This window comes from Rhodnius prolixus, unplaced genomic scaffold (genome assembly GCF_049639745.1).
Source record: "Rhodnius prolixus isolate KJV_2025 unplaced genomic scaffold, Rpr scaffold_4, whole genome shotgun sequence".
NCBI lineage: Eukaryota > Metazoa > Arthropoda > Insecta > Hemiptera > Reduviidae > Rhodnius > Rhodnius prolixus.
The window spans coordinates 37,117,645-37,144,889 of NW_027411614.1; the positions used below are offsets into that span (position 1 = coordinate 37,117,645).

Sequence of the window (27,245 nt, forward strand, 5' to 3'; positions counted from 1 at the left end):
GTTTTACTTAAAATATTTTTATTTACTTAAAAATATTTTTCAGTAAGATTATCTTATAAATACCATTAACCTTAAAAATTGGCAGAACGTCAAGTATATTTGAAGAAGAGGTTATATTAGTGAATAAATACGAATAGTGATGTGAAGGTTATTCAATCAAGATACGGATAGATAATACCGATTCGTCAAGATAGTTTACACGATTGGAGTTATTTCTTAAGTTTATGCGAAGTCATGTTTTCGAAGCAGTTAACACCAGCTTTATTAAAAGTCTCCCAAGGATTACAACTTCAAAATAATTCTGCAAGTAAGTATAATCACTTAAAATATTACTACTGAACAATAGAAGCTTGAACATATCGTATTGCTGTTTTAATTTCAGTGGATTAAAACAAGTCAATGATTCACCAAACCGAACAGTTACAGTTATTTTTTTATACTTTCTAAAACTGAAACTAGAACTATTAATTTTATTTACTGTATAGAAAACATTTTGGCTTTATTTCTTTAGTAAATTGAATTTATTTTTGTAGGTAAATAAGTTTATTGGGTCCATTTGCTTTCAGAAACATAAGTTTCAGTAAAAGCTCTATTTCCCATTCCATTTTATCACGTTGCATCTTGAAAATTGTTAAAAACTTTCATCCCTTTAATATTAAATTACTTTTTTGTTGAATTTTATTTCGGCCAAGAGAAAAGCGCCAGACACTTCCTCAGGGATCTTGGAGCATGTGAGTATTCCAGCCTAACAGTACAAAAACAATACTCATACACCCAAAACGACTTGAAATAACGACATACGTGACATAGGATCTGCAGAGATAGCTTATGTGGTAATTAAGTGGATTTCGCGAACCACTTGTAAATTATAGCTTATCCAATCTATATTTATGTATATTGTTCGCCAAAGCGCCTGAATTCTTTGTATAAACGTTTGACATCATAGATTTTTTGGTTGATTGGGCATGGTTGTTTTAAGCCGCCCTTTCTTCCATTATCGTAATAAGACGCTTCGGTACTTACATTTTTTACGCGAAAACTTTGTACTATTGAAATTTAATTGGGTACAATTTTCATTCCTTGTACTCTTTTATAATCTTCATAATTAAAGAGACATTTTATTAAATTGTTTTTGCAAGATATTGTAAATAAATATAAATTCTTTGGGATATGAAACATTGATTTTTTTATAACTCTCTCTGAGATCAGTAAAGCTGAACGGAGGCGACTTAATTGATATACCTAATTATAGAAATATTTCGTTATTGTTTCAGAATTGGTGAAAACCATGTCTGATTCAGCAAGTTACAAAACACTAAATGTGACAGTACCAAAGCCATTTGTTTATCATGTACAGCTAAATCGCCCGGAAAAATTGAACGCTTTTAATGAGACCATGTGGAAGTAAGTGAAATTATTTATTTTAATGTAAGTTATGTTGGTAAAACTAACCTTCTAATTATAACCAAGCATAGCAAAGCTTTGAAGCAATTAGTTAAGAATTTAATTTAGAAAATGCAGCAAATTTGCAAAGTTGAATGAAAGTTCCCCTTCCAAAAGGTTTGCAGTGGAAATACAAAATAGTTGAAAACTTCCTTTTTTAGTTTCTTGAAGTAGTTTCAGTTGCATCCTCTTCATTAATTTTATCACAAAGTGAAAGAGAAGGATGCAATAAAACATTCCCTAAGAAAAGTACTTGTTGACAATTATTGAGTAAAAGTAATAAATTGATTGTTTTAACTTTCTTTAATATTTGTTTATTTTTTTAGAGAAATTGGAGAATGTTTTACTGCTCTTGGGGACCAAGATGACTGTCGAGTTGTGCTATTGTCTGCAAATGGAAGACTATTTACGGCAGGTACTTCAGTCTTTGAACTTAGATTTCAGTAAAAAATAAATTACGACCTAGATTACGGTCGTACAACTTTTTTCCTAATTTTGTAAAGATATAATATTATAATATTTTTTGCATTAATATTCTTACACCTAAGATTGGTGTGTTTTCTGTCGTGACTGTTACAGAATACATATGTATGTTAATAGTAGGGTAGACGTCTTACCAACCTTTAGATGTAACAGTATATATTATCATTATTGACAATATTATCATTGTCAATAGCATAAGCCCTGAAGATGATCTAGTCACGAAAGCTGCAAAAAATAGTTACTGAAATTGGAAATATTCTTTATTCCTTTTGGAATAATGAATCAGACACCAAAAACTATACTTTACCTTGTTTTATACAGATCAATAAAAATATTTATCATATCTTCAATTCGTCTTCACCCCGACTGTTAGAGAAATTACGCTTCAATAATTCATGATTAATGTCTTGTGAGAGAGTTTTTCGATTCTGCAGATTTGGGCTGTTTTGGCTATACCTCAACACATCAGCTGTAACTATCCTTTTTTATAACACGTATAACAGTTTGTAGTCCACATTAAATTCTGCACAAATACGTTTTACCGATCATTTGTAAAGTTTTCATTTAAAGATAATTGGCTTGAGAGGTTCTGTAATAAAGTAAAACAAAAATCTAATTGAGTCAATTTTTAACACTCATTGTTAAATTTCACTTTTAAAAGTAAAGTAATGCCTATTTTTACAGACGGCTTTACATCCAATTACCAAATTAGGAATTCTATTAGTTAGATTAAGTGGGATAGCTTAATTAAGGCCATCCACCGCGACTTAAGTACTTTTTTCGGTGTGTAATCATCTGCAAGGTGTTCAGTTTTTTAAAAATGTAAATAAGCCTGTCAGTAGAGTAAAGCTAAGCACTGCGCACATAAACTATCCCTGCAGGTCCAAATGTAGTGAGTGAGTGTTGGAGGTGTCAGAAGTTTTTGGGCTGTTGGATGGAACACTACTAGGGGGTGTCCTTATCCCTAATAAAGCGATATCTTCTAGAGGAAATACCGGCCTTAGGATATTTACGTTCGTCATTTCTCGTAACAGTTTTTCTGCTTTTTTTTTTACTGACTCAAGTTTGATGTCTTGTATTAAGACATCAAATCTAAAACTGGTTGAAAAAATAAACCCACACTCCAATTCAACTACAATTTCAAATCTCGGCCTGCGTTTGATTTTTAGGAGATTGCTTCTTATAATAATTATGTTTCTATTTTTGTTAATTTATGTGTTTACTATTTTCAGGAATTGATTTTAATTCTATGATGTCACTTGGTCAAACTTTATCGGAGCATGAAGATGTAGCTCGCAGATGTAAAATATTAAAAAGTCTTATACATAAGTATCAAGATTCCATTACGTCATTAGAGAAAGTGAGTAGCGACTTAAGAATAATTTATATATATTTTGTCTAATGTTATAAGTGATACTGGAAAATAGATTGATGTTTAAAATACTCACTTGAGAAGAAAGGAGTGCAATCTAATTTCTAGAGCTCTCTTTTCTGATTTTTTCAGAAAATGATACCAAATAAAAGCGATAATTCTACGACAATCTTTTGCGTAAAAATCAGGATCTATGTAAATAATCTATATTTCAGAAATATGGAGAAAATTTGGAGAACCGATATCGTTTTGCACACTAGATAGAGCCCATACCTTTTTGTGGGTCCCAAGAAAGTTTACGTAGAAATTTAGTGTTAGAAATTAATTTAATTTTCATTTTATTAGGAATTAAATAATGATAAAAAATTATCAATAAACTTTCTGTCCCAATGTCTCCTTTATTCTATACTGTTGAAATGTGTAGAATAATTTTTTGATTAGATCAGATTAGAACATGGGTGACTGCTGTTTTCTACGCTCTGCACTTGAAAGAGTTTTCAGAGCAAACCCATAGTTGAAGTAAAGAAAACTCTCCATTTTGCAAGTTCTACGACTTTCTCACTCTTCGTTTTTGCATATTATCTCCTGTGGCCTCCAATTGAGATTTCTTAAAACCTATCAATTGCAAAGCAATCATAATACGGGGTAGACAACACTGGTTCCTTATCATTTTCAGGTTCTGCACACGAGCTAGATACACCTACAGTGTTACACCCTGTAAAGATGTTTTCTGCCTTAAAAAGATCCACAATAATTCAGCGTCGACTCTCGCCCTGATCTGGATATCCAAGTACCCCGGCAATAATGCTAGTTAGTGTGCCTGTTTCCTGTCTCAGTTGGGACTTAAGAGATGGGCTTGTGTGTCTTATTGCAAGTTGTAACTAACTCCAACAGCTGAGCTGTAGATAGAGGGGTGCCTCTAGTCACCATTGTTGAGTGCGTGGCCACGCCAAAATCTGCGTGCCTAACGACCAACCAAAATCCAAGGCCCAGACTAAAATCGAGTCCTCGCTCTTTTTTTTTGTGTGTCTACTCCACCGAGATGGAAATAATAATGCTATTTCTACTGTGAGTTGGTTAATTCACTCACATAATTTCCAAAGGCAAACAATTTCTTTTTTTTTTTATGAAGAATTAATATAATTAATGACATTTCTTTTCAGTGCGTTAAACCAGTTATTAGTCTTGTACATAATGCTTGTATTGGAGCTGGAGTAGACCTTATTACAGCTGCTGATATTAGATATTGTACTGAAGATGCTGTATTCCAAGTTAAAGAAGTAGGTATAGGTAAGTGAACGTTATTTTAAAGTCTGTTTCTATAAATAATTCTATTTAATGACTATAGATTATATTCCAAGTAGTAATTATAAATAATTGTAATTATAAACAATTTTGTATGCTTAAACCGTTAAAATACAGTTTAACTGAGCTTCTAGGAAGCACTGATGAACTTGTTCTAGATTTAAAATTTGTGTAACCTCAAAAAAGAGGTTTTAAGAGTAAAGAAAACCGTTAGCTAATTTTATGTGATTTTAATTTAATAAAACATTCATTAAGGGAAATTTAGCTTTTGCTTATTGTTGTAATAGAAAAATAAATATATGATTAGTTAATTGATCTGATTCGCCCCCTCACATGCAAATATAATTTTCAGTTTTTTTTTTATCAACATTTACCCTCATGAGATAAGTAGACCGAAATTTCCAGTGTAAGTTAAAGATTTAATTCAATTTTTACTCTGCCCAACTTTATCTTGTCTAATCCTAATTATTCAGAACATTTTACTGTTCATGCAGGTAAGAGGGATAATCCTTGTATGTGTAACCATGTCAAGGTAGAAAAGAAATTATTAACTACTCGCCAATGGTAATTGTTTAATTAACTAGGTATTAGTTGAAAAACAATAAAATAAAAAATATAAAAACATTGTTTTACATAAATGGGAAAATAAGAAACATTCAGGGAAGGAATTAGATCTAATCCAACAGTTGGCCCTTAGATTTTCTTCTTCTTAGGAGCTTCTTACAGCTTACTGTACGATGATATACAGTGTTGACTGTAACGAGAAGACTGTGCGGAGACCTTCGGTGCACTGAAAAAAAGCTCCGGGATCAATGACCTCAAATTTTGTCGCGTCAAAAAACCCCCTGGTAGGTCACTGTTTTTACCCCATATTGTAGATATAAACTGTATTAGACCCATTATCACGAATCCTAATGTAAATTGACCACGTCCATTTTATGTAAGAAAATGTAGGACTTAAAGTCTCCTTACATTCGGGCATGTACGGTTTATCATCATTTAAAATAAATAGAAATTTAAATTGTGGAAATCCTGTATTAGGAAATGTATCGTAACAATATTTTCATTCCCCCTCCTCAAATATTAAGAAATGAAATATCTTTCCAGGTATGGCAGCAGATGTGGGTACATTACAAAGGCTGCCCCGTGTAGTCGGTAGCACTAGTTTAGTAAATGAGCTAGCATTCACTGCTAGAAAATTGTTGGCTTCAGAAGCCAAGGAATGTGGCCTTGTGAACAGAGTTTATAAGGATAAAGAAAGGCAAATATTATTTTTATATTAATTTATAAATTTTTTTAAGAGTATTTTTTAATTTTAATTGACTGAATAATTTACAGTATGATTTCTGAAGCGATGAAAGTCGCTGAGGATATCAGCAGAAAAAGTCCTGTGGCAGTACAAGGTACCAAGAGAAGTCTTATTTATTCGAGAGACCATCCAGTCCAAGAATCACTCAATCACATTGTAAGTGTTTCTGTCATGTGAAATACGCTGTTTCAATCAATCTGCAAAATAAAAACAGACGAATATTATTTTTCTTTATTCTAGGCTGATTGGAATCAGACAATGCTTCAAAGTGAAGATTTTTTGAACGCAACTGTGGCTGAAGCCACGAAAAGCTCAGCTCCAGTGTTTGCGAAATTATAAGGTTATATGCAAATAAATAAAGGCAACCTGGGTATTTTTGAAGGATAACTTGGCTGGAATTAAGGATAGGCTATTGTGGAGGGTTCACTCTAGAACTTTTGCAGCTCTTTTGGGAGTCTTTTAGGAAGATTTTTGTACAAATCTGTTTTCACCTGTATAAAAAATACTTAATAATTTAATACATTTATCTTAAAAATATAAGTTATTTTTGAAAAGATATGGGTATTTAAAATTACTGATTACCATTATTTGATTGATATAATATTCATAATTAATATTTCCTGAATCAGGATCTACAGCTATCGCCATCATTTCATCAATTTCTTCTTGAGTGAATGGTTCTCCCTCTTCCATCATGGCTTTTGTCAGATATTCCTTCGTTAAATATCCCTTATTCTCCTTGTCTAGTGTTTGAAAAGCTTTCAAGAGTTCCTCTGCACTAGCTGGCTGCATCCTGACCAACATCAGAAAAATGATTTCTTTAGATAATCTATTTTTTTTCCTTTGTAAAACTATGTAAAATAAGAAGTTGAATGAACTCGTTCTGTGTTTTGATGACGACTAAATTACTGAAATCAAGTAAAAACGTTTTTTAAAAACCTACAGATTTTCACTACTTCTACTTCTCACATTTTACTTTTATTTTAGTTTTCATCCCCTTAAAAACTATTTTCTTCATGCTGATTTCGCTAATCTCAGCGAGTTTCTGCACCAAATTTTATTGTTATATACAAATGCGCGTTGCTGACATACTGAAATAGATTGCTTTGTTTTTAGGCAAAATCATAATTGAGTTGTAAGATTTCTCTTTCCCTACAAGCCTGAACAGCTACGAATATTAATGAACCTCTGAATTTACTTTGGGTGACATATAATAAAGACAAACTGAAAAAAAAAATTACTTATATTCGGAGATTATGTCCGCCACATGTGGAAGAAAACTGTCTAAATGAACACTCCCCGAGGTTTCTGGATCTTCCACACTAACGATTATTTCTTGTATCTCTGCTTCGGTAGGAACACAACCTAAATAAAAAAATGTTTATAACATGACTGCTGTAAGCTACAATCGTGGTTGTATTTTATTAACATTTACTATCAGTATCGCTAGATATCGTCAAATTGACAACATAGAGAAAATAAGCGCGCTATTTAATGTGAAGCTGTGTGAAAGTGTCATGAAACAGAATATTCAGTAATGCAAAGGCAGACTTCTCAGGCATTCAGGGAATCGATAAAGCCTTACAAAAATTGAAAATTCCTATTAGAAATACAAAAAGATTTGTCATTTGAAGTTAAAAAAAAAAGTGAGTAAAATATGAATAAAAGTGAAAAATACGTTTACACAATCTTTTTTGTTCCACTTCTCTTTTGGAACAAAAATTGGTGTGAAAGAGTATTCAATATCAGTAATAAGAATCTTGCTCTAAAGCAGGGGTGAGCAACCTTTTTAATCAATGGGCCAATTTAAATTTTAAGTTTTTTGGCGGGCCGCACATAGATTAACTCTGATTAATAATTTACGAAACTTCGTACGAAACGCATCGCGTCCGTATTGCATGTTTGAACAAGTCACCGACAAGTGTGTATCTCGTCACAAAAAAATCGCGCAGACGCGGCGCGTTCGTATTGCATGTTTAAAAACGTCGTCGACAAGTAACTCGCCATAAAAAAATATTTCGGTTTAGTATGTACTACCATTTTATTATAATTAATTTTATAACAATATATTGATGGGAGAAAGTCGATAAAATAAATTCAATTTTAGAAATGCTTGGAGGGCCGCAAGCGGCCCGCGGGCCGCGTGTTGCTCTTCCTTGCTCTAAAGAGTTTCATTAGTTTAACAAAATACAGGATTTTGATACCTAAGGACCGAATTATAGTTCCTATTTCGCGGACGTCCACCGTCTTATTTCCAGCATGATCAAAAACTTCAAAAGCTTCGATAATCTTTTTTTCTAACTCAGAGGGCCCTTCTGCAAAAATTGTTAGACGAAGTTGATTAGACAAGCTATAAATTAAATTGAAAATATAAAAAATATGATCTTTATTACCATCATTTGTGAGAGGATTCTGATTCTGTCCTTCCATACTGAAAAAAGGCGTTTTCAAATAATTAACATAAAATAATAATAATCAAAGAATTTGTTGTTTCTGTGCCCATAACAACGTCTAGTAACACTAGGGCAAAATTTAAAAATCGCGGGTTAATAAAGGACGCTCTTATTTCAAAGGCGGTGGTATCAACACTTCCGCCTTTTGCAAGCTGGTTAGCTAGTGTTTGGCATGGTGATTGTGTGTAGTGCACACTAAGCAGTCTAAAATATTTGTGTCTAATGTTCTCTGTGTCAAATGTTAATGTTATTTGTATAACCTTTTAACTTTGTAAATGTTACTTTGAGTGAAAATGAATCCTTCTAAGTTAAAAGTTGTAGAGCTGAGAGCCGAATTATTGGCTCGAGGATTAGACTCCAAAGGTATTAAGTCCGTTCTTGTGGAAAGATTGCAGGAAGCTTTAGATAAAGAATCTGGAGGTGGTAAGTATGATTTGAATTTTATTTAAATTTTTGCTGGTCAATGTTATTTGTAAAGTATTATGGTACATCACCCAAGCTATCTCGTTTGTTGCCGCCATATTTGATGTGTATATACTAGACTGACTCTAACAGACCATTCCGCCTCAAAGACATTACATAAATGACATGTTTAAGAGTTATTACTTTAAAAATAAATAATACCTCCCTAAATGCAGAAAGAGTAATGTTTTTGGTATTTTCTGTCACCGATGAATCACACTATTGATTCGCCAGCCTAATGCTATTTGCGTGCTTTATTTTAGCGGGGCGTAAAGATGATGATGCACAAGATAATTGCGATTCTGATGTCGGAAATGAAACAATACTGAATTCAACTAGTACAGCTGACCAACAGTCTTCGGACTTTCAAAATCAAGATGATGACGCTGTGAGTACTTATTTTTCGTTTATTTAGTACGGATTGGGCCAAAGTTGTATAATTTTCCTTGCTTACTATTTTTATTAATTAATTTCCATTGAGATGGTAGTTTTGTTTTTAAGAGCAAGTATTTATAAATTTTGGCGATATAATAAGTGAGATTATTTATTAGAGCAATGCGATGATATTTTGATAATAATAGAAGTGATAATACTGACGAATTACTGCGTGTATTTAATATCTTCATACATTAAAATTAGCTACAATTTTCCTAAGTGAAATAGAAATGTTAAATGGCTTTTGTTATTTCATTCTGTGAATATTTAATAACATCTGTAATGAAAATACTAAAGGCAATTGAAACCTTTTTTTATCTTAATGCTTAGTAACCAAGATTGCACGTGTTGAAACAATATTTTCAAGATAGTATTTAATTTAACGAATTGAAACCTATTTGAGAAGTCTTAATGTCGTGAAAGTTGTTAATTAATTCTATTTTTAGCTTGCTGAATCACAAGGGATGCTAGAGAATGATGTAGATAAAGACGGAGGAGAAGAAAATGATGATCAGAACCAAGAAGAAAGTAACACTGAAAAACCTACGCTCAGTGAGAATGAAAATGGAGAAAATGATCATCCGCATGATGCTGAAGAAGCGCAGTCTAATGAAGAAATGCAGCAAGATGAAAGTGAAGAAGATCGGCATTGGGAAAATTCTCGAGAGGAATGTAATCCAGATCAAGTTAATGAGCGAATGGAAGAAGAAAATACAGAATCCAGTGTAAATCCAGAAGAATCAGTATGCGAGAAGGGAGAAAAGGAAATCAAGCAAGAACCCCTTACAGATTCTGGTTATCATGAGTCATCGATGGATGTAAGTTTCTTAATTTTTAAGTTTGTGACTTTAGTTTAAGCATTGAATATTTGATATTTTTTAATCCCTTAAACCGCAACTTTAAAGGTGGATTCTAAGGATGGTAAAGTAAAGGAAAAAGAAGGGTATGAATCCCATGTGAAAAATGAACACTACGACGGAAACGATGTAAGTCAAATGTTCTAGTGATGTAAAAAACGTAATATATATTTAGTTTTAATAATAAACTAATTGTTTAGAAAAACTAAGTACTTGTATTGTATAAAGAGCTGTCAGTCCTTTGTTTTGAGAAAGTTTTCTGTATTTCGTTTTTATTTCCATCTGGGTATATGAATTTAGATTTGATTCTACAGAGTTAGTCAGAAAGCTTACGCCTTCCTGATTCAGAGAGTATTTTGTGGCACCCTTAGTACCATCTACTAAATCGGATTAGGAATTTATTGTGAGGCTCATGGGCGAAGAAAGGATATAAGGAGATAGTTTCACCGTGTATTTTGTTCATTACCCTCTAGAATTCAGTAAATGATTTTATCCGTCGTATCACCATGATTATTGCTTCCCAAAAGGGTTTCTGATTTTCATCCATTATCAGAGGTCGATTTATCAGTTTAGTGTAGAGATTCCGACTTCATTACGTTACGATCAGGCGCTATCTTGCTGTCAGCTCAATACATTTATTTAAAGCATTTAGAATATCAAGTTTAAGGAGAATCAAGTCGGAAGTGCAGCTTTACGTAAGCCTACTTTTTGAGCATTTCTGACATAAATAGCTCCAAGTTTATCGTTGAACTTACATGACGTTTTTGTAATAATTAATAGACCTTTTTTTAAAACTTTTTTGCGGAAAAATGTTTTTTCTTGGAGTCTATATATATGTAAATTTAAATCTTTTGTTGATGCACATTGCGCTTTCATTCCTGGTTAATTCAAAGCATCAGCTACTGCTTAAAGACAATCCTCTGAAATCAAATGCGGAGGTGTGTGGTACAGATGGCTTAGATGTAAAGTCTTAAAATTTTCTCTTTTGTCCATAAAGCCAAGTTCTCTTTCCTGTACTGTGTAATTATGTAATATGTTCTTGATATTCAGTGCAGTGCTTGTAGATTGAGAATACAAACAGCATATTTTAAGTTTTCTCTGATTTATCATTTAAGGTCAAACATATTAAGTCAGAGAATGAAATCAAAACGGAGAGAGATTCTTACAGGGAAGATCGTAAAAGAAAGCGTTCTATGTCTCCAAGCCCTTATAAAAGGTACAAAGTTTTTTAATTTTTTTTTTTTTTTTCTATGTTAGAAAACTTTTATAAAATTAATTTTGTGTTCAAAGCAGACAACAGAGTCCAATTAGACAAGTTAAAGAAGAAGAACCAGAGCTCAAAGATACTGATGTAACACTCAGTTGGTGTAAGCATCTTACTTATTTATAAATAAGTTGAATATAATTCTAACCTTTTTATTTTCACTAATTTTTTTAATTTGTAATTCTAGATGATTCCGATTTAAATTTGATAATTGACAAAGATACCTTGTTTACTGCTACTCCAATGACACAGGGGGGATTTGGTTTTATTTGGGCGGGTGCTCGTGGTACACACGCATATACTGAAGGAAAGTTATGTTACCAAGTTAAGGTTAGTAATTTCAGAATTTTTTTATAAATTTATTCCAAGGTAGTAATTAACCGTTGCTATAAATAAACATTTATTTTTCAGCTTGTTGAATATTGCAACGTCTCCCATTTAGAAAATGAACCAAATCCTAATGTTCTCCGTGTTGGTTGGTCAACTTTAGATACTTCAATGCAACTAGGTATCCATTCAGTTTTTTGGTGAAGTAAAAATTCATTCCATCCTTAAATTAAATATTGTACATTAATTACTTTTCATTCGTACGTTCTTTATTCTCTTGTTTAGCACTTATTCCTAAATTTTTCAGGTGAAGAACCTCTATCCTTTGGATATGGTGGAACGGGAAAAATGTCAGTTAATTGTCAGTTTACAAATTATGGTAAATCATTTGGAGAAGGGGATGTTGTTACCGCATACTTGGTAAGTGTTAAAAATTTTCTAAAGAACAATAACGAGTAAAATTCCAGAACCATTCAGTAATCCTGTTTATTTACATTTGAATAATTCTAGTTTGATAATATTTCATCCTTACAGGAGTTCACTGAAACGGACTTCATAATATCTTACGGACTCAACGGTGAATATTTGGATGTAGCTTGGCAATTTCCTAAAGAGGAACTTCAGGGCAAGGCTTTAGCACCTCATATACTAACGAAAAATGTTAAATTTGCTGTGAATTTCGGTCAGACAGATCCTTGGGGTGAAGTTCTGGAAGATTTTGTCTTTGTGAAGAATTTTCCTGTTGAAAACGCTGTGGCAGGGCCGCAAAGACCTGAAAAGCGAAGTGATTGCGAGGTTATTCTACATTACTATTCATTTATTAAAAAATTAGATATAAAACATTTTTATGATAAATATAACTTGTATTATTCTAAAAATTATGAAGATATTGCTGCTCATTTACCTCTATGAAATCCAATAAATTACATTTATTGATTCTTTCAGATGATTATGATGTGCGGACTTCCAGCTTGTGGAAAAACAACTTGGGCCAATAAATACGTCAAAGAACATCCAGAAAAGCGTTATAATATTATTGGTACAAATGCATTAATAGATAAAATGAAGGTAAATTAATATTTAAAGTTCGTAATATCTCATTATTTGCTTCAATTGTTCTCTCAAGAATGTGTTATAAATAATAATAGCTTTTTGATTGTATTTATTTTGTAGGTAATGGGTTTACCAAGAAAAGCTAACTATAGCGGCCGATGGGATATACTTATTGATAAATGTACAAAATGCCTCAACAAACTAATGGACGTTGGTGCTCATAGAAGAAGAAATTTCATATTAGATCAGGTAACAGAATTATAAATTTCGTTGCAACTTGAATTTATACCCGAATCGCTCCCTACTTTCATTGATAAGTGTTTTTTGTGATGTAGTTTTAAGATTATTTCATATAATATGTAAGAGAACTACATTTCGTTCATCGTCATCAGACATCTTTTGAAATTCGTAAAACAAAAAAATATTTTGATTATGTACACTTTCAAATACCAAACAACGGGTACAAAAACAAAGTTTTAAAAAATTTGCCACTTGAGGATCGAAAGCCTATTTATTATATAGAGTATTTTTTCAGGCATGCTTTACATTTAAAAACCGATGAGTTGGCCTTAAGATTGTAAGGTTGCAAATATACCTTCAAATCTTTCATTAGAAACATAATAAATCTCAGGCCAAGCTCGAGATACCAACTCGAATTCCACAATGTTTTGTAGCGGATCACAAATTGGTCGATGTAGCATTAAACGTTTTGTTCTAAGCAATGAAAGTTCTTTATATGTTCTGAAGGCATTGTCAATTATTCAATAATTACTGTATAGAAAATAATTTTGATAGTAAGAGGTAAATTTCTTAAGGTTTAGAATAATTTCAGTTCCATTTTTCCAGTGATAGTCAAATGACTTTTTTTTAATTACATTTCTTTATAAGAGAAATACATTTTCTCCTGATTTTTTACAATCTCGTGAAAAAAAAGTAAACTTTTACACGTATACCAGGTTCACTAAATTTAAAGTCATCAGCTCGGGGAGATTTAAATAAAATTGTAGAGAATGAAACAACCATTCGGAACTAAATTCCTGACATGATATTTTTTTTAGGCAAAGAATTTCGCAAATAATACTATAGGAGGTGTGGCTATTAAATAACGAGATTATTGCTGTAAATCAATTTGTTTTAAATTTAAACATATTTAGTTATTATCACCTTCAATATACACCCCTCCTATAACCCTACAACGCTCCATGCGAATTTACCATTGTTCGAAACAGTGCTGGAAGTATTTTTCAGTCAGCTCCTGCAATGACGCGTGCCGCTTTTTCTTTCACATCTTCAACGGACTGAAATCGTGTTCCTTTTAATGCAGATATGACTTTGGGGAACAGATAAACGTCACATGGGGCCAGGTCAAGCAAATAACGGTTGGCTTAAAACTGGGATATTTTGCTTGGCTTGAAACGTCTTGACAGAAAAATCTTGATGGAGAACCCATTACTTGTCTTCCTCAAATCGGGTCGTTTTTTTCCTTACTCTTTCACGGAGTTGAGCAAGCACCTCACGGTAGTAATGTTGATTAATTAATTAATCGATATTTTCATCCGTTTTGGACGTGGAAGGGTGACCCGGGCGGTCATCATCTCCGACGTCTTCTCGGCCATCTTGGAAACGCTTGTACCGCTCAAAAACTCGCGCACGTAATTAACATTCATCATCATAAACTTCTTTTAATAAAAGATAAATTTCAAGTTTTGATGTGAAATTTCACGACAATTCGTTGCTCTACTACATGTGTAGTATCATGTTTTCGGCAAAACGAAACTAACACCTCTTACACAAACGTCGGTTCCGGTCAGACAGATTTCTCTACAAACACTTGAGACGCTGCAATCGACAGAGAAGGCTTTACGCTGCACAGCTATCGGTCGTTAAGATTTGGCGCATGCATAATTTTTCTGTAACAGCATCAGTCTCGTTAGTTAATAGCCACATCTCGTATTAGTGTTGAAAGGAACCGTATATTTTACTAAAACGGCCCTTTAGCGAGAGTCATTATACCCGCTCCGATAGGTGCCTAAATTGATTTTTCCTCATATAAGTGAAAATAAAAAAAGAAGGTTACAATTAAAAATTAAAGAGCTAGATATGAAAATGAGTATGGGAAGTTTATAGAAAATCATTTTCTAAAAAAATCTCAACATTAAGTCAGTAAAATAAGACTCAAAAAATTGCAAACACCGGAAGAGACGTCAAAACTTAAAATCGAAAATTAGGTTTGGTTGTAATATTTCTTAATAGAGAAAGTTGAAAAAAAGTTTATTTAATATTCGCGTCATCTTCATAATTTTGTCGGCATATTTTCTTCGACTTAAGTGTACTGAATATATTGCCTTTCAATAAGGTGCCACGATAGTCAAATGCTTACAAGGTGAAGATCGTAAAGGTGTGGTACTTGATTCGTTTCCCGGTCGTGGCCTTAGATTTTATTTAATGGCATAAAAAGAAATTTATAGTCAAGTATTTAGCTGTTGCCTCCGTCCACGACACCTGATCGATCGGTAGTTGTATGCAAAGTACGCAAAGAAGAAGAGTCAAGGATCGAAATTGTATAAATTGACGATTCACTTCTACCAAGACTTTTATAAAATACTCTGAGAATAAAACTAAAAAAAAAATTATGTGAGCGCTCACCACTTCTTACCTCAGTTTAGATAATTAAGATTTCTTGAAATTCAGAATTGTTAATTGTTACTTCACTACTTAATTAAATTATACTTTTGAAAGAAGCGTGACATCTCAGCTTCCTCAGACCTAGTATTGAAAAAGTTTGATACCAATATGACGCCTTGACTTGTTCCAGACCAGTTATAAATCTTACGTATGTCTAGAGAAAATCTTTTCTTCATTTCTCGTATTGTCAAATTAAATAAACTGCCTAGTGACCGGGAATCGAACCAAGTACCATAATACTTACTAGCTTTGCGGGCCTCGCCTCTAACTGTGGCTATCGTGCTTCTGTGATGCCTTCCTTTTCTTCCCTATAATATTTAAGTAGAGAAAAAAATAGTAATATATTGTATTTTATTAACTTATGATGTATTCACGGCTCTAAATTAAACTCCTAGATCTAATTTTGAAAATCTGTCATATTTGAGTCTATTTTAGAGAATAATGCAGATAAGTGCTTTCTACCTGGCTAGCATACTTTGTACAAATTTTTATTTTGAATAATTTTATAATATATTGAAAAAAAAAATGTTAGGAAGGTGAATATGACATCATCCATTAGATCTTTGACTTTCTAATCTACAGTGTAAAGCGTAATTAAGTAAACCTAATAGTGGTTGCTAGAGGCCTTTCGGGTATAAATTCAAGATTTTATACCTAGTTCTATAATTAAAAAAGAAAAAAGTATGAAAAAATGAGTCAATGCAAATAAATATAAATTACCAATTTATTATTAGTGTGATTGTTTATAAACTATATTGCGTGCAAAGAAAATTTTGATGTAGATAATATTGCGTTGGCTCAAAAAAAAATCAAATAAGCAGTTGTTCACAGTTTCAAAGAGGTAAGTTAAATCTTTTCAGGGGCCTCATTAGGATCTCCTTTATTGATTTTGGTGCGTATTAGTGTAATTTCCTTTTTTCCAATTTGGTAACTCCTGTCCTTGGGACATTCTGCTCTAACTTCTAATTCAGAGGTAAATATTTTATAAATAAGTTATTTATAAGGTCAATGAAATATTTTTTTCTTTAATACGTTTTCACAAAATATAACTTTTGAGCATACTTCTTTCGTCTGTTCTAAGTACAACACGTTACTTATGTGGTACACTAAAATTAAAATTTAATAGTTAGCGGAGAGAATTAAGGGTGGGTTTTAAAGTGAGAGAGAGAGAGAATGTGATAGAGTTGGAGGAAAGATACGATGTTTATTGATAATTGGCAAGTATTCGCCTGACAAGTTTACTGGTGTTTACAGAATAAAGAAGATATGTAGACTTCACTGCAAGTATAATTTTTCATTTTTCTAAAAGAGGGTCGTTATATAATTTTTTTTTTTTTTTGCGTTCATCCAAGGAAGCAAGAGTATTTACAAAAGATGTGCAATCGCAGTAGTGCTTTTCACTTTGAAAACATAAAGTTATTATTATTGATTATTACAGTGGTACAAGGTATTCTGTGATTATAATCTTGTTTTAATTAAAACAAGACAGCAAAATGTGAAGGACATTTTTTTGTTAATTTATTTACTATAATTCTGATTCATCCTTAGACTTAAACAAAGATAACGTTAAAAATTAATTAAGTTTTTAATTAAGTTAATGTTAAATTTGATTCGTCTTGAGCGGAAGCTTTCAACGTAAGTATGGTAAGAATATTATTTAAGTTTAGTTTTTATTGATCAATTTTTCGACCATTTAAAACATTAAATGAAAAACACAGAAAAAAATCTGGAATAATTAAAATTAATTAAAGCTATTTGACGTAATGTCTTACGTACACAGACAAATGTTTATCCGGCTGCCCAAAGGCGCAAAATGCGCAATTTTGAGGGTTTCATCAGGAAGGCTGTCGTAATAGTACCTACAGATGAAGAGTTCAAGACAAGGACTCAAAAACAGGCCCAACAAGAAAAAAAAGATGTCCCCGAAAATGCCGTTATGGAAATGAAAGGTAACAAAAGGATTTCGATACAACTAAAAAAAAGTTTTCAGTGAATTGATAAAATTTAATTCAGATTCTCACTAGACACATGTATTTATTTTATTATACAGCATATTGTACACCCCTAACTTAAATTGCCTTTACTCGACATCTCTTGTCGCACTCCATCTTTATTTTCCTTTTACTTTCGTAAGTCTTGCATGTACTTATTTTATTTATTTTTCACCCATCATGAAACGTTTCATTTGTAATTTTTTTGTTTTAATACAATTTTAATTGTAACAGTGTACTCTTATTTTATAAAAGGAGTTAAAAAATTTGTTTTTCTGCAGCTAACTTTGTTCTACCCGATAAGAGCTTATTCTCTGAAATAATTTACGCTGAATTGGACGAGAATGAGGCGAAAACTTTGGTCCACAAATACAATAAAGAGGCAGCTGCTGCTGGTTTTGCGCGAAAGGGTCCAATGGGTGGTGGTGGCGGTGGAAGTGGTGGAGGCGGTGGTCGAGGTGGACCTAACGCGAAGAGGTTTAGAGGAGATTTCGGCCACGGAGGCGGTCACCAGCAGCACCATGGTGGCGGCGGGGGTGGTGGACAGAGGCACGACGGATTCAGACGAGCACCGCCTCCGTCTTCACCCTTTAGGAGTCAGTATATTATCATCTGTAATTCAATTTATATGAAGTGATTTTTTACGTTTTTCTTGAATTAATTTTTTGTTTTGTGATTTATATTTTATGAAGTTTAACAGCGAAATATTACAATGTTACGAATACAGGTATTACAAAAAAAAATCATATGATTTGGATTGTTTCTCAACCAAATGAATGACTTTTTAACACTGGAAGAAGGTCCTTTATCATTCGTATGGACTAGTATCACACATACTAGATTTTGTGTTATATAAAGCCAAAAAGAAATCAGGATGAACACAAAACGTATATCTATTCACTACGAATTCTCAGTTCTAACATTTTAATTATTATATTCTTTTTTAACGATTAAAAAAAAAAACAGCATCAGAGATAGCAGAATTAATGTATACATTTTGCTACAATAATCAATAATTAAAACAAAACTATATAAGATCAATGTGGCAAAAATCCCACTTATGTCGTCTTGAAAAAAGATGAGTTTGTTTTTTCTACAAAAATATGTTCATTTTTACCTGCTTTTGGCTTATACCATTAGATTGAATAGAGGTTTATTGTATCATTTTTTGTTTTGTTATGGTATCCCCACCCAAAAGACTTTTACAGGGCTTAGAGCCATGACCAACTATAGGGGACTAGCTTGGAAGGAGGCAGGAATAGAGGAATGGTCGAAGATAGCATGCACTCCTTGAACATGTGAAAGCTCACGCCTGGATCCGGACAGCTCAGGTGGTTTTAAAATTAAGAATATTTTTCTAGAACCAACTTAATTGAAAAGGGAGATTTAAAAATAAAAGTTATAATAAAACTAAATAAATACTATAAATAAAAGACACACAAATTTGGGCTTCTAAAGATCATATAACCCACATAATGTTTTAAGTGAAATTAAGAATGGAGAGAGCCACATGTGAGTCCAGCAGATGACAGAAGCGAATTTTTAAAAAGCAGCATGCTCGGCAGAAACCACCAGAATACTGAGATGGATGCAGTCCGTTCTAGATGACTTAAGTGTAATTATTTTATTCTGGTCCAGACCAGTGCACGGTTATAAATAATCCATTTTGGATTGGAACTGTACCGAAAACTGCTTTTCTGTATGAAAACATCTTTTATAACAAACATTTTTTTATTCCCTTTGGGAATGTTTGTGTTTTAAAATAGTAACTAAATTTTATCTGTGTTACGAAATGAGGTTTAAAAAGAAAATAAATGCTCTGTTTTATACTTATATTAAAAGTTTCTAAGAAAATTTTTCAGCAAGTTGTGTCAACATTATATATGAGTATTGAAATCTCTCATAAAGGATACGTACGCCAAAATTCTTTATAAAGACTGTTGCTATTCACTGGCCGAATCTCTAACGAGTGCCAAGAGGTCATAAACTTTATTTAATATGATAGGATACAATAATTATACTCATTTAATATTAATTTATTTATACTTTTCTAATATTAACTTCTGCCTATAGGAGGACCACCTGGAGGAGGTGGTGGTGGTGGAGGAGGAGGAGGACACGGAGGGGGTGGAAGAGGTGGCTGGCCTCCTCGCGGAACTCCCGACAGGTGGAGAGACAACAGGTATTATTAGAATTATTCTATATTTTTTTAAAAGATGGGAAATGTTTTGAAATCATCTAGCTGGCTGACTTTAACTTTTCTTCAAAACTTTGGTATTAGAGAAATCGTTTTAGACTTGCAAACAGCGTAACCAAATCAATTTTTTAATGAGAAAAAATAATGTCTAGAGTAATCCAAATAATATATTAGAAATACTCGCAAATGAAATGTGCTTTAGAAGAAAACCCTTTTTGGATTGAGGCAGTCTTAAGACATTACTAGTTAATAAAACATTTTATAGTAAATTATTGTAAAACTATTCTATTTACAGAAAATTGGAACGGAGCGATCAGTATTAGCATAAGCCAAAATAGGGTGGACCAAATCGGTTTTTACGCTCATGAGAAAGATGAAGGAGACTGATATAATTTCTTATAAAAATTCTATATTTTTAAAATAACATTTTCCGAAAAAATAATTTTGGAAGGGACTTAATACTAATCTTTAGGGTTTCTTAAGAGCACCTAAACGTAATAAGATAGAGCTTTCTGCAATTTTTCATTTTAGAGTTCATTTCTTATTTTCCGGGGTGAAATCGATTTCTAAACCGAAAATTTCTCGATCACAATACTCACTTTTCTAGCTAGTAAGAGTGTAGAAGTGAGAAGGCGACTCCTGATTAAGATAAAAGTACGAGTATAAGATAAAAACTGAAAAAAAAAATTGTTGAAACACCATGTATTTCATACAGTGTTTGTTTATTTTAGGAATCACGGTGGAAGCGGAGGAGGTGGTGGAGGTGGAGGAGGAGGATATAGACAAGGAGGAGGTGGTGCTGGCAATGACCGAGGAGGTGGCGGTTGGAGAGGTGGTAATCAAAGTGGCAACAGAGGTGGTAATAGGGATTATGATTTAGATAGAAATTCAAGAGGAGGTAACTTTGGCGGCGGAGATAGAAATAGAGGTAGAGGAGGTGGCGGTGGAGGAGGAGGAGGAGGTGGAGGTGGCCGAGATGGCGGCAGACAAGGAGGAGGAGGCGGCTATTCAAACAGAGACAGCGGCCGAGATAACTGGAACAAAAGAGGAGGTCATGGTGGAGGTTCTGGTGGAGGCGGAGGAGGTGGAAATCTCAACTCTGGATCTTCTGGGGGCTCAATCTCCTCTGCTAATCCCCAGTCCAATAGCCAGTGGGGCCAGTATCAATCCGGAGGTGGTCAAAGTCAAGGGCAAATGGCAACTGCAGGTGGCGGAGGATCTTGGGGTACGCAGCAGCCTTGGGGTAATCCTCAGCAACATCAACAGTGGAGCAACTATCAGCAGGGGTGGAAAGGTAGTTTTGCAATTATTATAATACCTCTGAAAAAATAGTTCAAGCATTATTCTGAATTAGGATAAATGTTTTATTATATAATTTTTGCTTGCAGGATATAATCAAACCTATAGTCAGGGGTATAATCAGCAAGGATATAGTCAGGCTGCAGGATACGGTAACTGGCAATATGGATATCCTGGATACCAAAATTGGGGCCAGGTTTGTATGGATGCTATGTCCTATTAATATATTTAACAAAATAACTCATTCCATTTACGATTACGGCAATTCTCTTAGTCGACACATACATGTTTAATTCTACTAACTTTTTACCAATTGTAAATGCAAACATTACAATGAAGTGGCACTTTATATGGAAGTTTACGCTCTCTACGATCTTTTTTAAGGTTCTGAGAATTACTCGCCTGGAATAACAGGGACAAGAAACCTACTCCGTTGTGGTCAGTAGAGCTAGAAAAAATTTAACTTCATGGTCAACTTTTCAATTAAATGTGCTCCGTATAAGTGAGTAACGTTAGACCCAAATAAATTAATTCAGGCCATTGTCGCTATGCACAAATTACCAAGGTTATGGAGATAAAAAAAAAAGATTGTCTTCTGATTCTATCTAGGTGCGTTAAACTTGTTAAAATCCACCACTCTTCAAAATGTCTGCATAAGATAATGGATAAACCCAATTGCGCGAATTGTGGCGTACATCTTCCTACACTATCCTCTATCATACATTTGCAATTAAAAAGTAAATCAGGATCAAAAAGACGTGACAGACCAGAAATAAAAGTAGATCAAACTCCGGAATCGTGGTCACCAGAATCAAAACGAAAAGAATCTACCAGCACACTTCTTGGGCTGCAAGAACAAGAATAGAATCCACCAATATTCCATCCACCTAGTTACTCGGCTACATCATTTTACAAATAATTCAGCCTTTTATCGTGTCAATCACAACAAAACTACTATGAATGAGCTCTTATAAGGTTACCTGCACATAACTAATAGCTGGTAAGCAACTGGCCTGACGACAGAACTGCATTTTTACTCGCTAGAAAAATCGAGATTCCATGTGTATAGAACTGACAGCCTCCCGACTATGCATCAGGAGGCGTCCCATTTTCGTACGCTTAAAAACGATGAGCTGCCTCTGTACTAACTTGAATGTGTCGGCGTGTTCTTTATCATGCACAAATGCCTCTGCATATCATCTTTGCCTACCTCAGGTCTTTAAACATTTCCAATTAACTAGACAATGTTGATGGACTTATATAGAAAACATCCCATTTGAGGATGTAGAATTCAATGATTTAAAGGGGATTTCGGGAAAAAGTCTACATCTACTTGTGTAGGTACATGTAGTTACAGTAGACAAAGCCGTCTTAACGTTTAGTGTACGGCAACTCGTAAGCCTTGGTCGAGTCTCCAATTTGTATGTATTTTTCCTGAATTTCTTTTTATTCTTTCTTTTTTTTATTTCAGAACTGGCAGAATTGGTATCAATCCCAGAACGCTGCTGCAGCAGGTCAAGCAAACACTTCTCAGCCTCCTCCTTCAAAATAGAGCAACTCACATTCCAGAAGTAGACACTGCAATTTCGTACCTACAGTTTGTAACTTACTTCTTAACGTTGTAGGTTTAAGAAAATACTTAAGGCTAATTTCAAATTAAGCCGTAGATTCTGTAAAAAGATTTTACAAATTATACAATTTGTTTTTATGTTTATGACATAATTTATAGTTACGATAGAGTAATACAGTTTTTATATTATTTGTTTTTAGTTCCGATTTGGTGTGAACTAATAACTGTTCAAGAAATTTATGTAATTTTTTTTAATTTTAAGTAAAATAGTACAATTAATTGCATGTAACTATTAATAATAATTTAATAATAGTCTTTTTTTCAAAATTAGTATTTATTTTAAATATCCTACATAAGATACATTCATGTCATTAGCTCTTCTAAATTTTACAGGTATATTAAAAGACATATTTTTTAAATGTTCATGTCCATCAACAAACATATTTTTCGAAATTGGAATGCAATTGGCTTCATTAAAATTCAGCCATTCAGTCACTTTTTTATTTTCACTGCTCTCGTATAAGTACAACACTTTACAAACCTCATTATGTTTGAGTACAGTAGCATCGGAATGGTTCTTCCCAGAGAATATGCTTAATTTTTTTTCCATAATCCATATAAGAAGATACTGATCGGTGGACCGATCTGTCACATCTTTGCAGTGTAATATTAGTTTGTTGGTTCTACAGCCGGCATATTTTTCTGACGTTGCCACCTCTATTATATTGATAAAATCTTGCAGGCCCACTTTATCACCACCTGCCATTGGTAAGCAGTCACTCAAGATGGTTGTTGAGTTCCATAATTGAACAAAACCTGATTCTGAGATGCCCAGCCAAGAAGAACAACTTGGACATTCAAATATATTTTTGTCCAATACATCACATTCAAATATAGCAGGATTCACTTTGTAATAGTACAAGCCATAAAGGCAATCTTGTAATCTAGGATTTAGTAAGTTCTCTGTATGTAGTTTGTGATGACAGAAAAAGTCTTCTGTACTAGAGAATAAAGGCAATGGCAATTTGCGTTCAAAACATACTTCTTTACTAATTGCTGACAAACACTGCCTACAAAAAATTCTTGTTGTTTTGCCTATTTGTATTTGTGGCACATAACCATGTTGTATAGGTTCTTCATCATAAGATACTATCAATTCTCTTTCAAATGTACCAAATATTTTGTGAGGATTTGTTCTAGTTCTAAAGCACATGTAATTCTCAACGAAGTTTATTCCAGAAACGCTGTTAATAACATGTTGAACATATTCAGGGAAAGTTATTTCTATTTTGTTAGAACCAGACAATATTAACACCACATTATTTTTTAATTCAATTTCGGTTTCATCTTCATTTAGTTTGCCTTTAACAAAAAATTGACATGCCCTTATTTTTGATCGATATTCTACGATTACTTCAGAAGTCATTTTTAACAATTTTTCTGAAACAAAAAAGTAACAATATATTATTGTCCTGAGAAGAGGCCAACCTTTAAGGAGTTAGATTGGCAATAAACCAGTGAAATGGGTATGAAAAGGAAGCTTGGAGAAAATAAGTAAAAATTAATTGAACTTAAGACTTTCTCTTATGAATATTAGTGTTACATTAAAAAGTTGCCCAATGGAACTTCCTTCATTAATCATACGATTTTCATTAAATTCAATTCAGAAGCCCTGAAATTCGACGATTTAACTTTGTATTACGTTTTAAGGCTTCACTTAACAATATTTTAGTAGTTGCTAAATGCAGACTGACGTTACGGGTTTATCAAAATGAACTTTGAAAAGTTACCCGCTACAGATGAAAAAATGGTAATTTTTTTGGTGGATTCCTCATTTGCAGGTTTCTTTTTTACATAAAAGAAAACTTAATAATTTGAAAAGATAAGTTTAAGACGCTTAGAACCGCAAGTAAATAGAGTTGGTTCAGAAGTTGGCCGACGACATTAAAAAGGATTGTGCACTGAAGTACGCATAAAAAGAAGGAATAGTTCTCTTTGGAACTGTAACACAAAGACCAAATAATTGTCTTAAATAGGAAGATTATGTTAGTATAGTTGGTAAAGTCAATGCTTAGAATGTAAAAGGTTTGTGGCACTGTCTGTTTTTTTTTAAATTTTTATTCTTCTTCAGAAATATCCTATTTATCAAGTTTTCGTCACGTCATTACACATTGACAAGTAACAGACTTGATAACTGAATTCAAAATTCTCTGAAGATGGGTAAAGGAGGAGCCGGGGCCAGGATTTTGAAAAACAAGCAAGACGGGACAAAATATTTAGTTAGTTTATTCATTAACTCTTTCTAGGAATCTAACTCTAAACTTAGGATTTCAAGCTTAATTAACAAGTCATAAATATATTAACGTTAAAGATAGAACACAATATTACTTTGACGGGGGTATAAATAATTGAAAACACATAACTTATGTATATTTTTAAAAAAAGGTTCTAACCTTTATATATTCATCAATCAGGGGCAAGAGATTTTCACCTTCTCGTAGGACAAACGACAAAGTTGCTTTTTGGTAATAATCAGGCAACAATTCGATGTTGTTAATTACTGAACTCAGTAAATGAGATTTCTCAGTAAATATACCTGTAAAAAGAGAATAAAATTATAAGGATCAATATATATTACTATACAATTTAACATATTCTTTTAATTCTTATATTTTCAGATCGAAGGGTGAATTTTTGAATGAATAAATAAAGATATCTTCTTATATCAACATCAAATGTTCGAATGCAAGGATTTTCGACTTTTCTTTACCTAACTGATACCCTGACCGGTTTTAGGCAGTACCATACATAAAGAGAAGGATTCGGAGAAGGCTCCGAATTCGTATATTGCTCTAGTCTCACAATTTTTGGAAATTTCAAACAGTCGGATATCGAAACGCCCTCGTTTTAATCTGTTACATAATTTCTCCAACCAGATATCCCAAAACTTTTCTTCTAAAAAACCTACGACTAAGTTATCAGAATTTCTTTTATTCATCACAGAACAAAAAAACAAGTCCGATTATGTGCAAGTAAGGAGCACACTGTACCGATCTAAATTTAAAAGAGGACATAACTAGAGCAAAGAAGATACTTTGTTAGTTGTCTTTCCGACTACTTGCACCATTTAAACTAAGAATTCCGGATGAGTACCCTACCTGGAGCTTCATACTTAAGATACGTAAAATGAACATGAAGATGATAAAACGTTGGCTGATAATGAATGTAAATCCTGAGCTGGCTCTTTGGAATGTTGTATTTGTTTCTTATAGCTTCCTGCAAATAAAAAATGAAGGGATGGGTTAGAAGAAACATCCATGATCTGAAAATTGAATACATTTAAGATTATTATTCTTAATATTGTGCATACAATAAAATAATACGCACGAATTTTAAGAATGATAGGTTGGACACGTGGTTAGATTAAAAATGCATTTATACTAACAGTGCCCTTGTTAAGAATATTTCTTAACAACGGTAAGTGTTCCGCGGAGAGATCCCTCAAAGATTTAATGTTTCGGAGATGAATTAAAGCGAGTAAGTACAGATCTTCAGTTTGTTTACCATTCCACTTTAAATCAGGTAGTAAAACAAATCCCGTATTAGGATTTTTGTCTTCAAAGATTATTCTTTCTGTCTCATGTTTATGTTCTAAAACATTATAGACCCACTGAAACAAACGTGACGTGCAATATTAATTAAAAGAAAATTCAACATAAATTCACTGTGATTAAATCATTTTTTACCTGAATGTCAAACTGTTCTTTCAAGATATACGGTAAAGTAACATTATTATATAAATCTGGTGTTTCTTCAATTATATGCAATGGTTTATCTTCAAACTTAGCTATATGCTGATCGGTTGCAGGATAAATAATTGTAGCTTTAATTGCTGAAACAAAAGAGTAAATCAGTTCTAATAAGTAAATATTGGAGTGTAATCAAAGAAGCTAACCATTTATGTCCGGATCGGTTTTGCACGTGTAACTCCCGTAGATGTCATTTAAAAACTCCCTGTGTAGAAAAGATTTATTAGTGCATAATGATTTTACAGTTTCTTCACTAAATGGTATCTTTTCCAACCACAATATAGCCTTGCCCTCTCTATCTCGTAGGGTTCCTTCCACACAAATTGTTTTTCGTTGTCCATGATCTGCCAGAATTCGCTCAAATTTAAATACTGATAAATCGTTTATTCCCTGCTGCGTATCTTTTTCATTACCGTTATTTGGTTTAAATCTTTTGCTATCCGTTGAGTTCATATTGCTGAGACAAACACAGCCACCAATTAAATTAACCTTCTTTCTAACTGGTAAGTGCAACTTACAATAAAGCGGGAAAACTGCTTGTTTCATAATTCTACTAATATTCATAATTATTTCTTGTAATTAATATTCTATTTTGAAAAAAAGTTAGAATAATGTTTATAAACAAAGTAAACATACTTTCAAAAGTTCTATTTCAAAATCCTAGTACTGACATCCTTAGCAATCTTCTGGACTAGTAGACTTAAAAAAAAAACTGTGGAGACTAAATCAATGAAAACCAGTAAACGTAAACTATGTGAGGGACAAAGCTTGATTAAATTTAGTCCAAAATAAAATGTCTTCACTTGAAAAATGTTTTCACTGTCAGAATGCTTTAAGCAAATCACATTACTTCATTTGACAGCTTACAAAACTGATCCATCTAACTTGTTACAACATGGCGCGTATTTTAATATTTGACACTTTTGAATAG

At 33.0% G+C, this 27,245-nt stretch overlaps 4 protein-coding genes across 11 annotated transcripts; 2 read left to right on the forward strand and 2 right to left on the reverse strand.

The window, feature by feature from the left end:
• The first annotated feature begins 93 nt into the window (after positions 1-93).
• LOC141455783 (delta(3,5)-Delta(2,4)-dienoyl-CoA isomerase, mitochondrial) lies at positions 94-6,468 on the forward strand. The gene is made up of 8 exons (XM_074131173.1): positions 94-307; positions 1,275-1,404; positions 1,770-1,858; positions 3,159-3,286; positions 4,462-4,588; positions 5,711-5,864; positions 5,942-6,068; positions 6,153-6,468. The coding sequence occupies exons 1-8, from the start codon at positions 235-237 to the stop codon at positions 6,249-6,251; spliced, it is 927 nt and encodes a 308-aa protein (XP_073987274.1). The 5' UTR covers positions 94-234; the 3' UTR covers positions 6,252-6,468.
• On the reverse strand, positions 5,895-9,519 carry LOC141455785 (dynein regulatory complex protein 8). Of its 3 annotated transcripts, none has more exons than XR_012459431.1 (7): positions 9,425-9,512; positions 8,306-8,343; positions 8,117-8,227; positions 7,154-7,277; positions 6,495-6,705; positions 6,279-6,403; positions 5,895-6,109 (listed from the first exon to the last, which is right to left on the reverse strand). XR_012459431.1 is itself a non-coding variant. In XM_074131176.1 (6 exons), exons 1-6 carry the CDS (start codon positions 9,451-9,453, stop codon positions 6,101-6,103), a joined length of 522 nt encoding a protein of 173 aa, XP_073987277.1. In that variant the 5' UTR covers positions 9,454-9,519; the 3' UTR covers positions 5,895-6,100. The 3 variants fall into 3 exon arrangements, 1 of the variants encoding a protein (XP_073987277.1); XR_012459432.1 differs by lacking the exon at positions 9,425-9,512 and adding an exon at positions 8,990-9,129; XM_074131176.1 differs by lacking the exon at positions 6,279-6,403 and having other exon boundaries at positions 9,425-9,519.
• On the forward strand, positions 8,490-22,832 carry LOC141455779 (uncharacterized). 4 transcript variants are annotated; one of them, XM_074131154.1, is made up of 18 exons: positions 8,490-8,788; positions 9,091-9,215; positions 9,709-10,080; positions 10,168-10,248; positions 11,235-11,335; positions 11,410-11,486; positions 11,571-11,713; positions 11,795-11,891; positions 12,018-12,130; positions 12,245-12,505; positions 12,656-12,778; positions 12,884-13,012; positions 17,229-17,397; positions 17,721-18,035; positions 19,513-19,621; positions 20,368-20,930; positions 21,025-21,131; positions 22,407-22,832. In XM_074131154.1, exons 1-18 carry the CDS (start codon positions 8,659-8,661, stop codon positions 22,485-22,487), a joined length of 3,096 nt encoding a protein of 1,031 aa, XP_073987255.1. In that variant the 5' UTR covers positions 8,490-8,658; the 3' UTR covers positions 22,488-22,832. The 4 variants fall into 4 exon arrangements, with proteins under 4 accessions (XP_073987255.1, XP_073987256.1, XP_073987258.1 ...); XM_074131155.1 differs by having other exon boundaries at positions 11,413-11,486; XM_074131157.1 differs by lacking the exon at positions 10,168-10,248.
• Positions 22,833-23,719: 887 nt separating this feature from the next.
• Positions 23,720-27,187, reverse strand: Dcps (Decapping enzyme, scavenger). Of its 3 annotated transcripts, XM_074131170.1 has the most exons (7): positions 26,951-27,168; positions 26,461-26,771; positions 26,252-26,397; positions 25,951-26,175; positions 25,664-25,781; positions 24,959-25,101; positions 23,720-23,945 (listed from the first exon to the last, which is right to left on the reverse strand). In XM_074131170.1, the coding sequence occupies exons 2-7, from the start codon at positions 26,765-26,767 to the stop codon at positions 23,934-23,936; spliced, it is 951 nt and encodes a 316-aa protein (XP_073987271.1). In that variant the 5' UTR covers positions 26,768-26,771; positions 26,951-27,168; the 3' UTR covers positions 23,720-23,933. The 3 variants fall into 3 exon arrangements, with proteins under 3 accessions (XP_073987271.1, XP_073987270.1, XP_073987272.1); XM_074131169.1 differs by having other exon boundaries at positions 26,461-27,167; XM_074131171.1 differs by lacking the exon at positions 23,720-23,945 and having other exon boundaries at positions 25,664-25,827; positions 26,461-27,187.
• Positions 27,188-27,245: the final 58 nt, after the last annotated feature.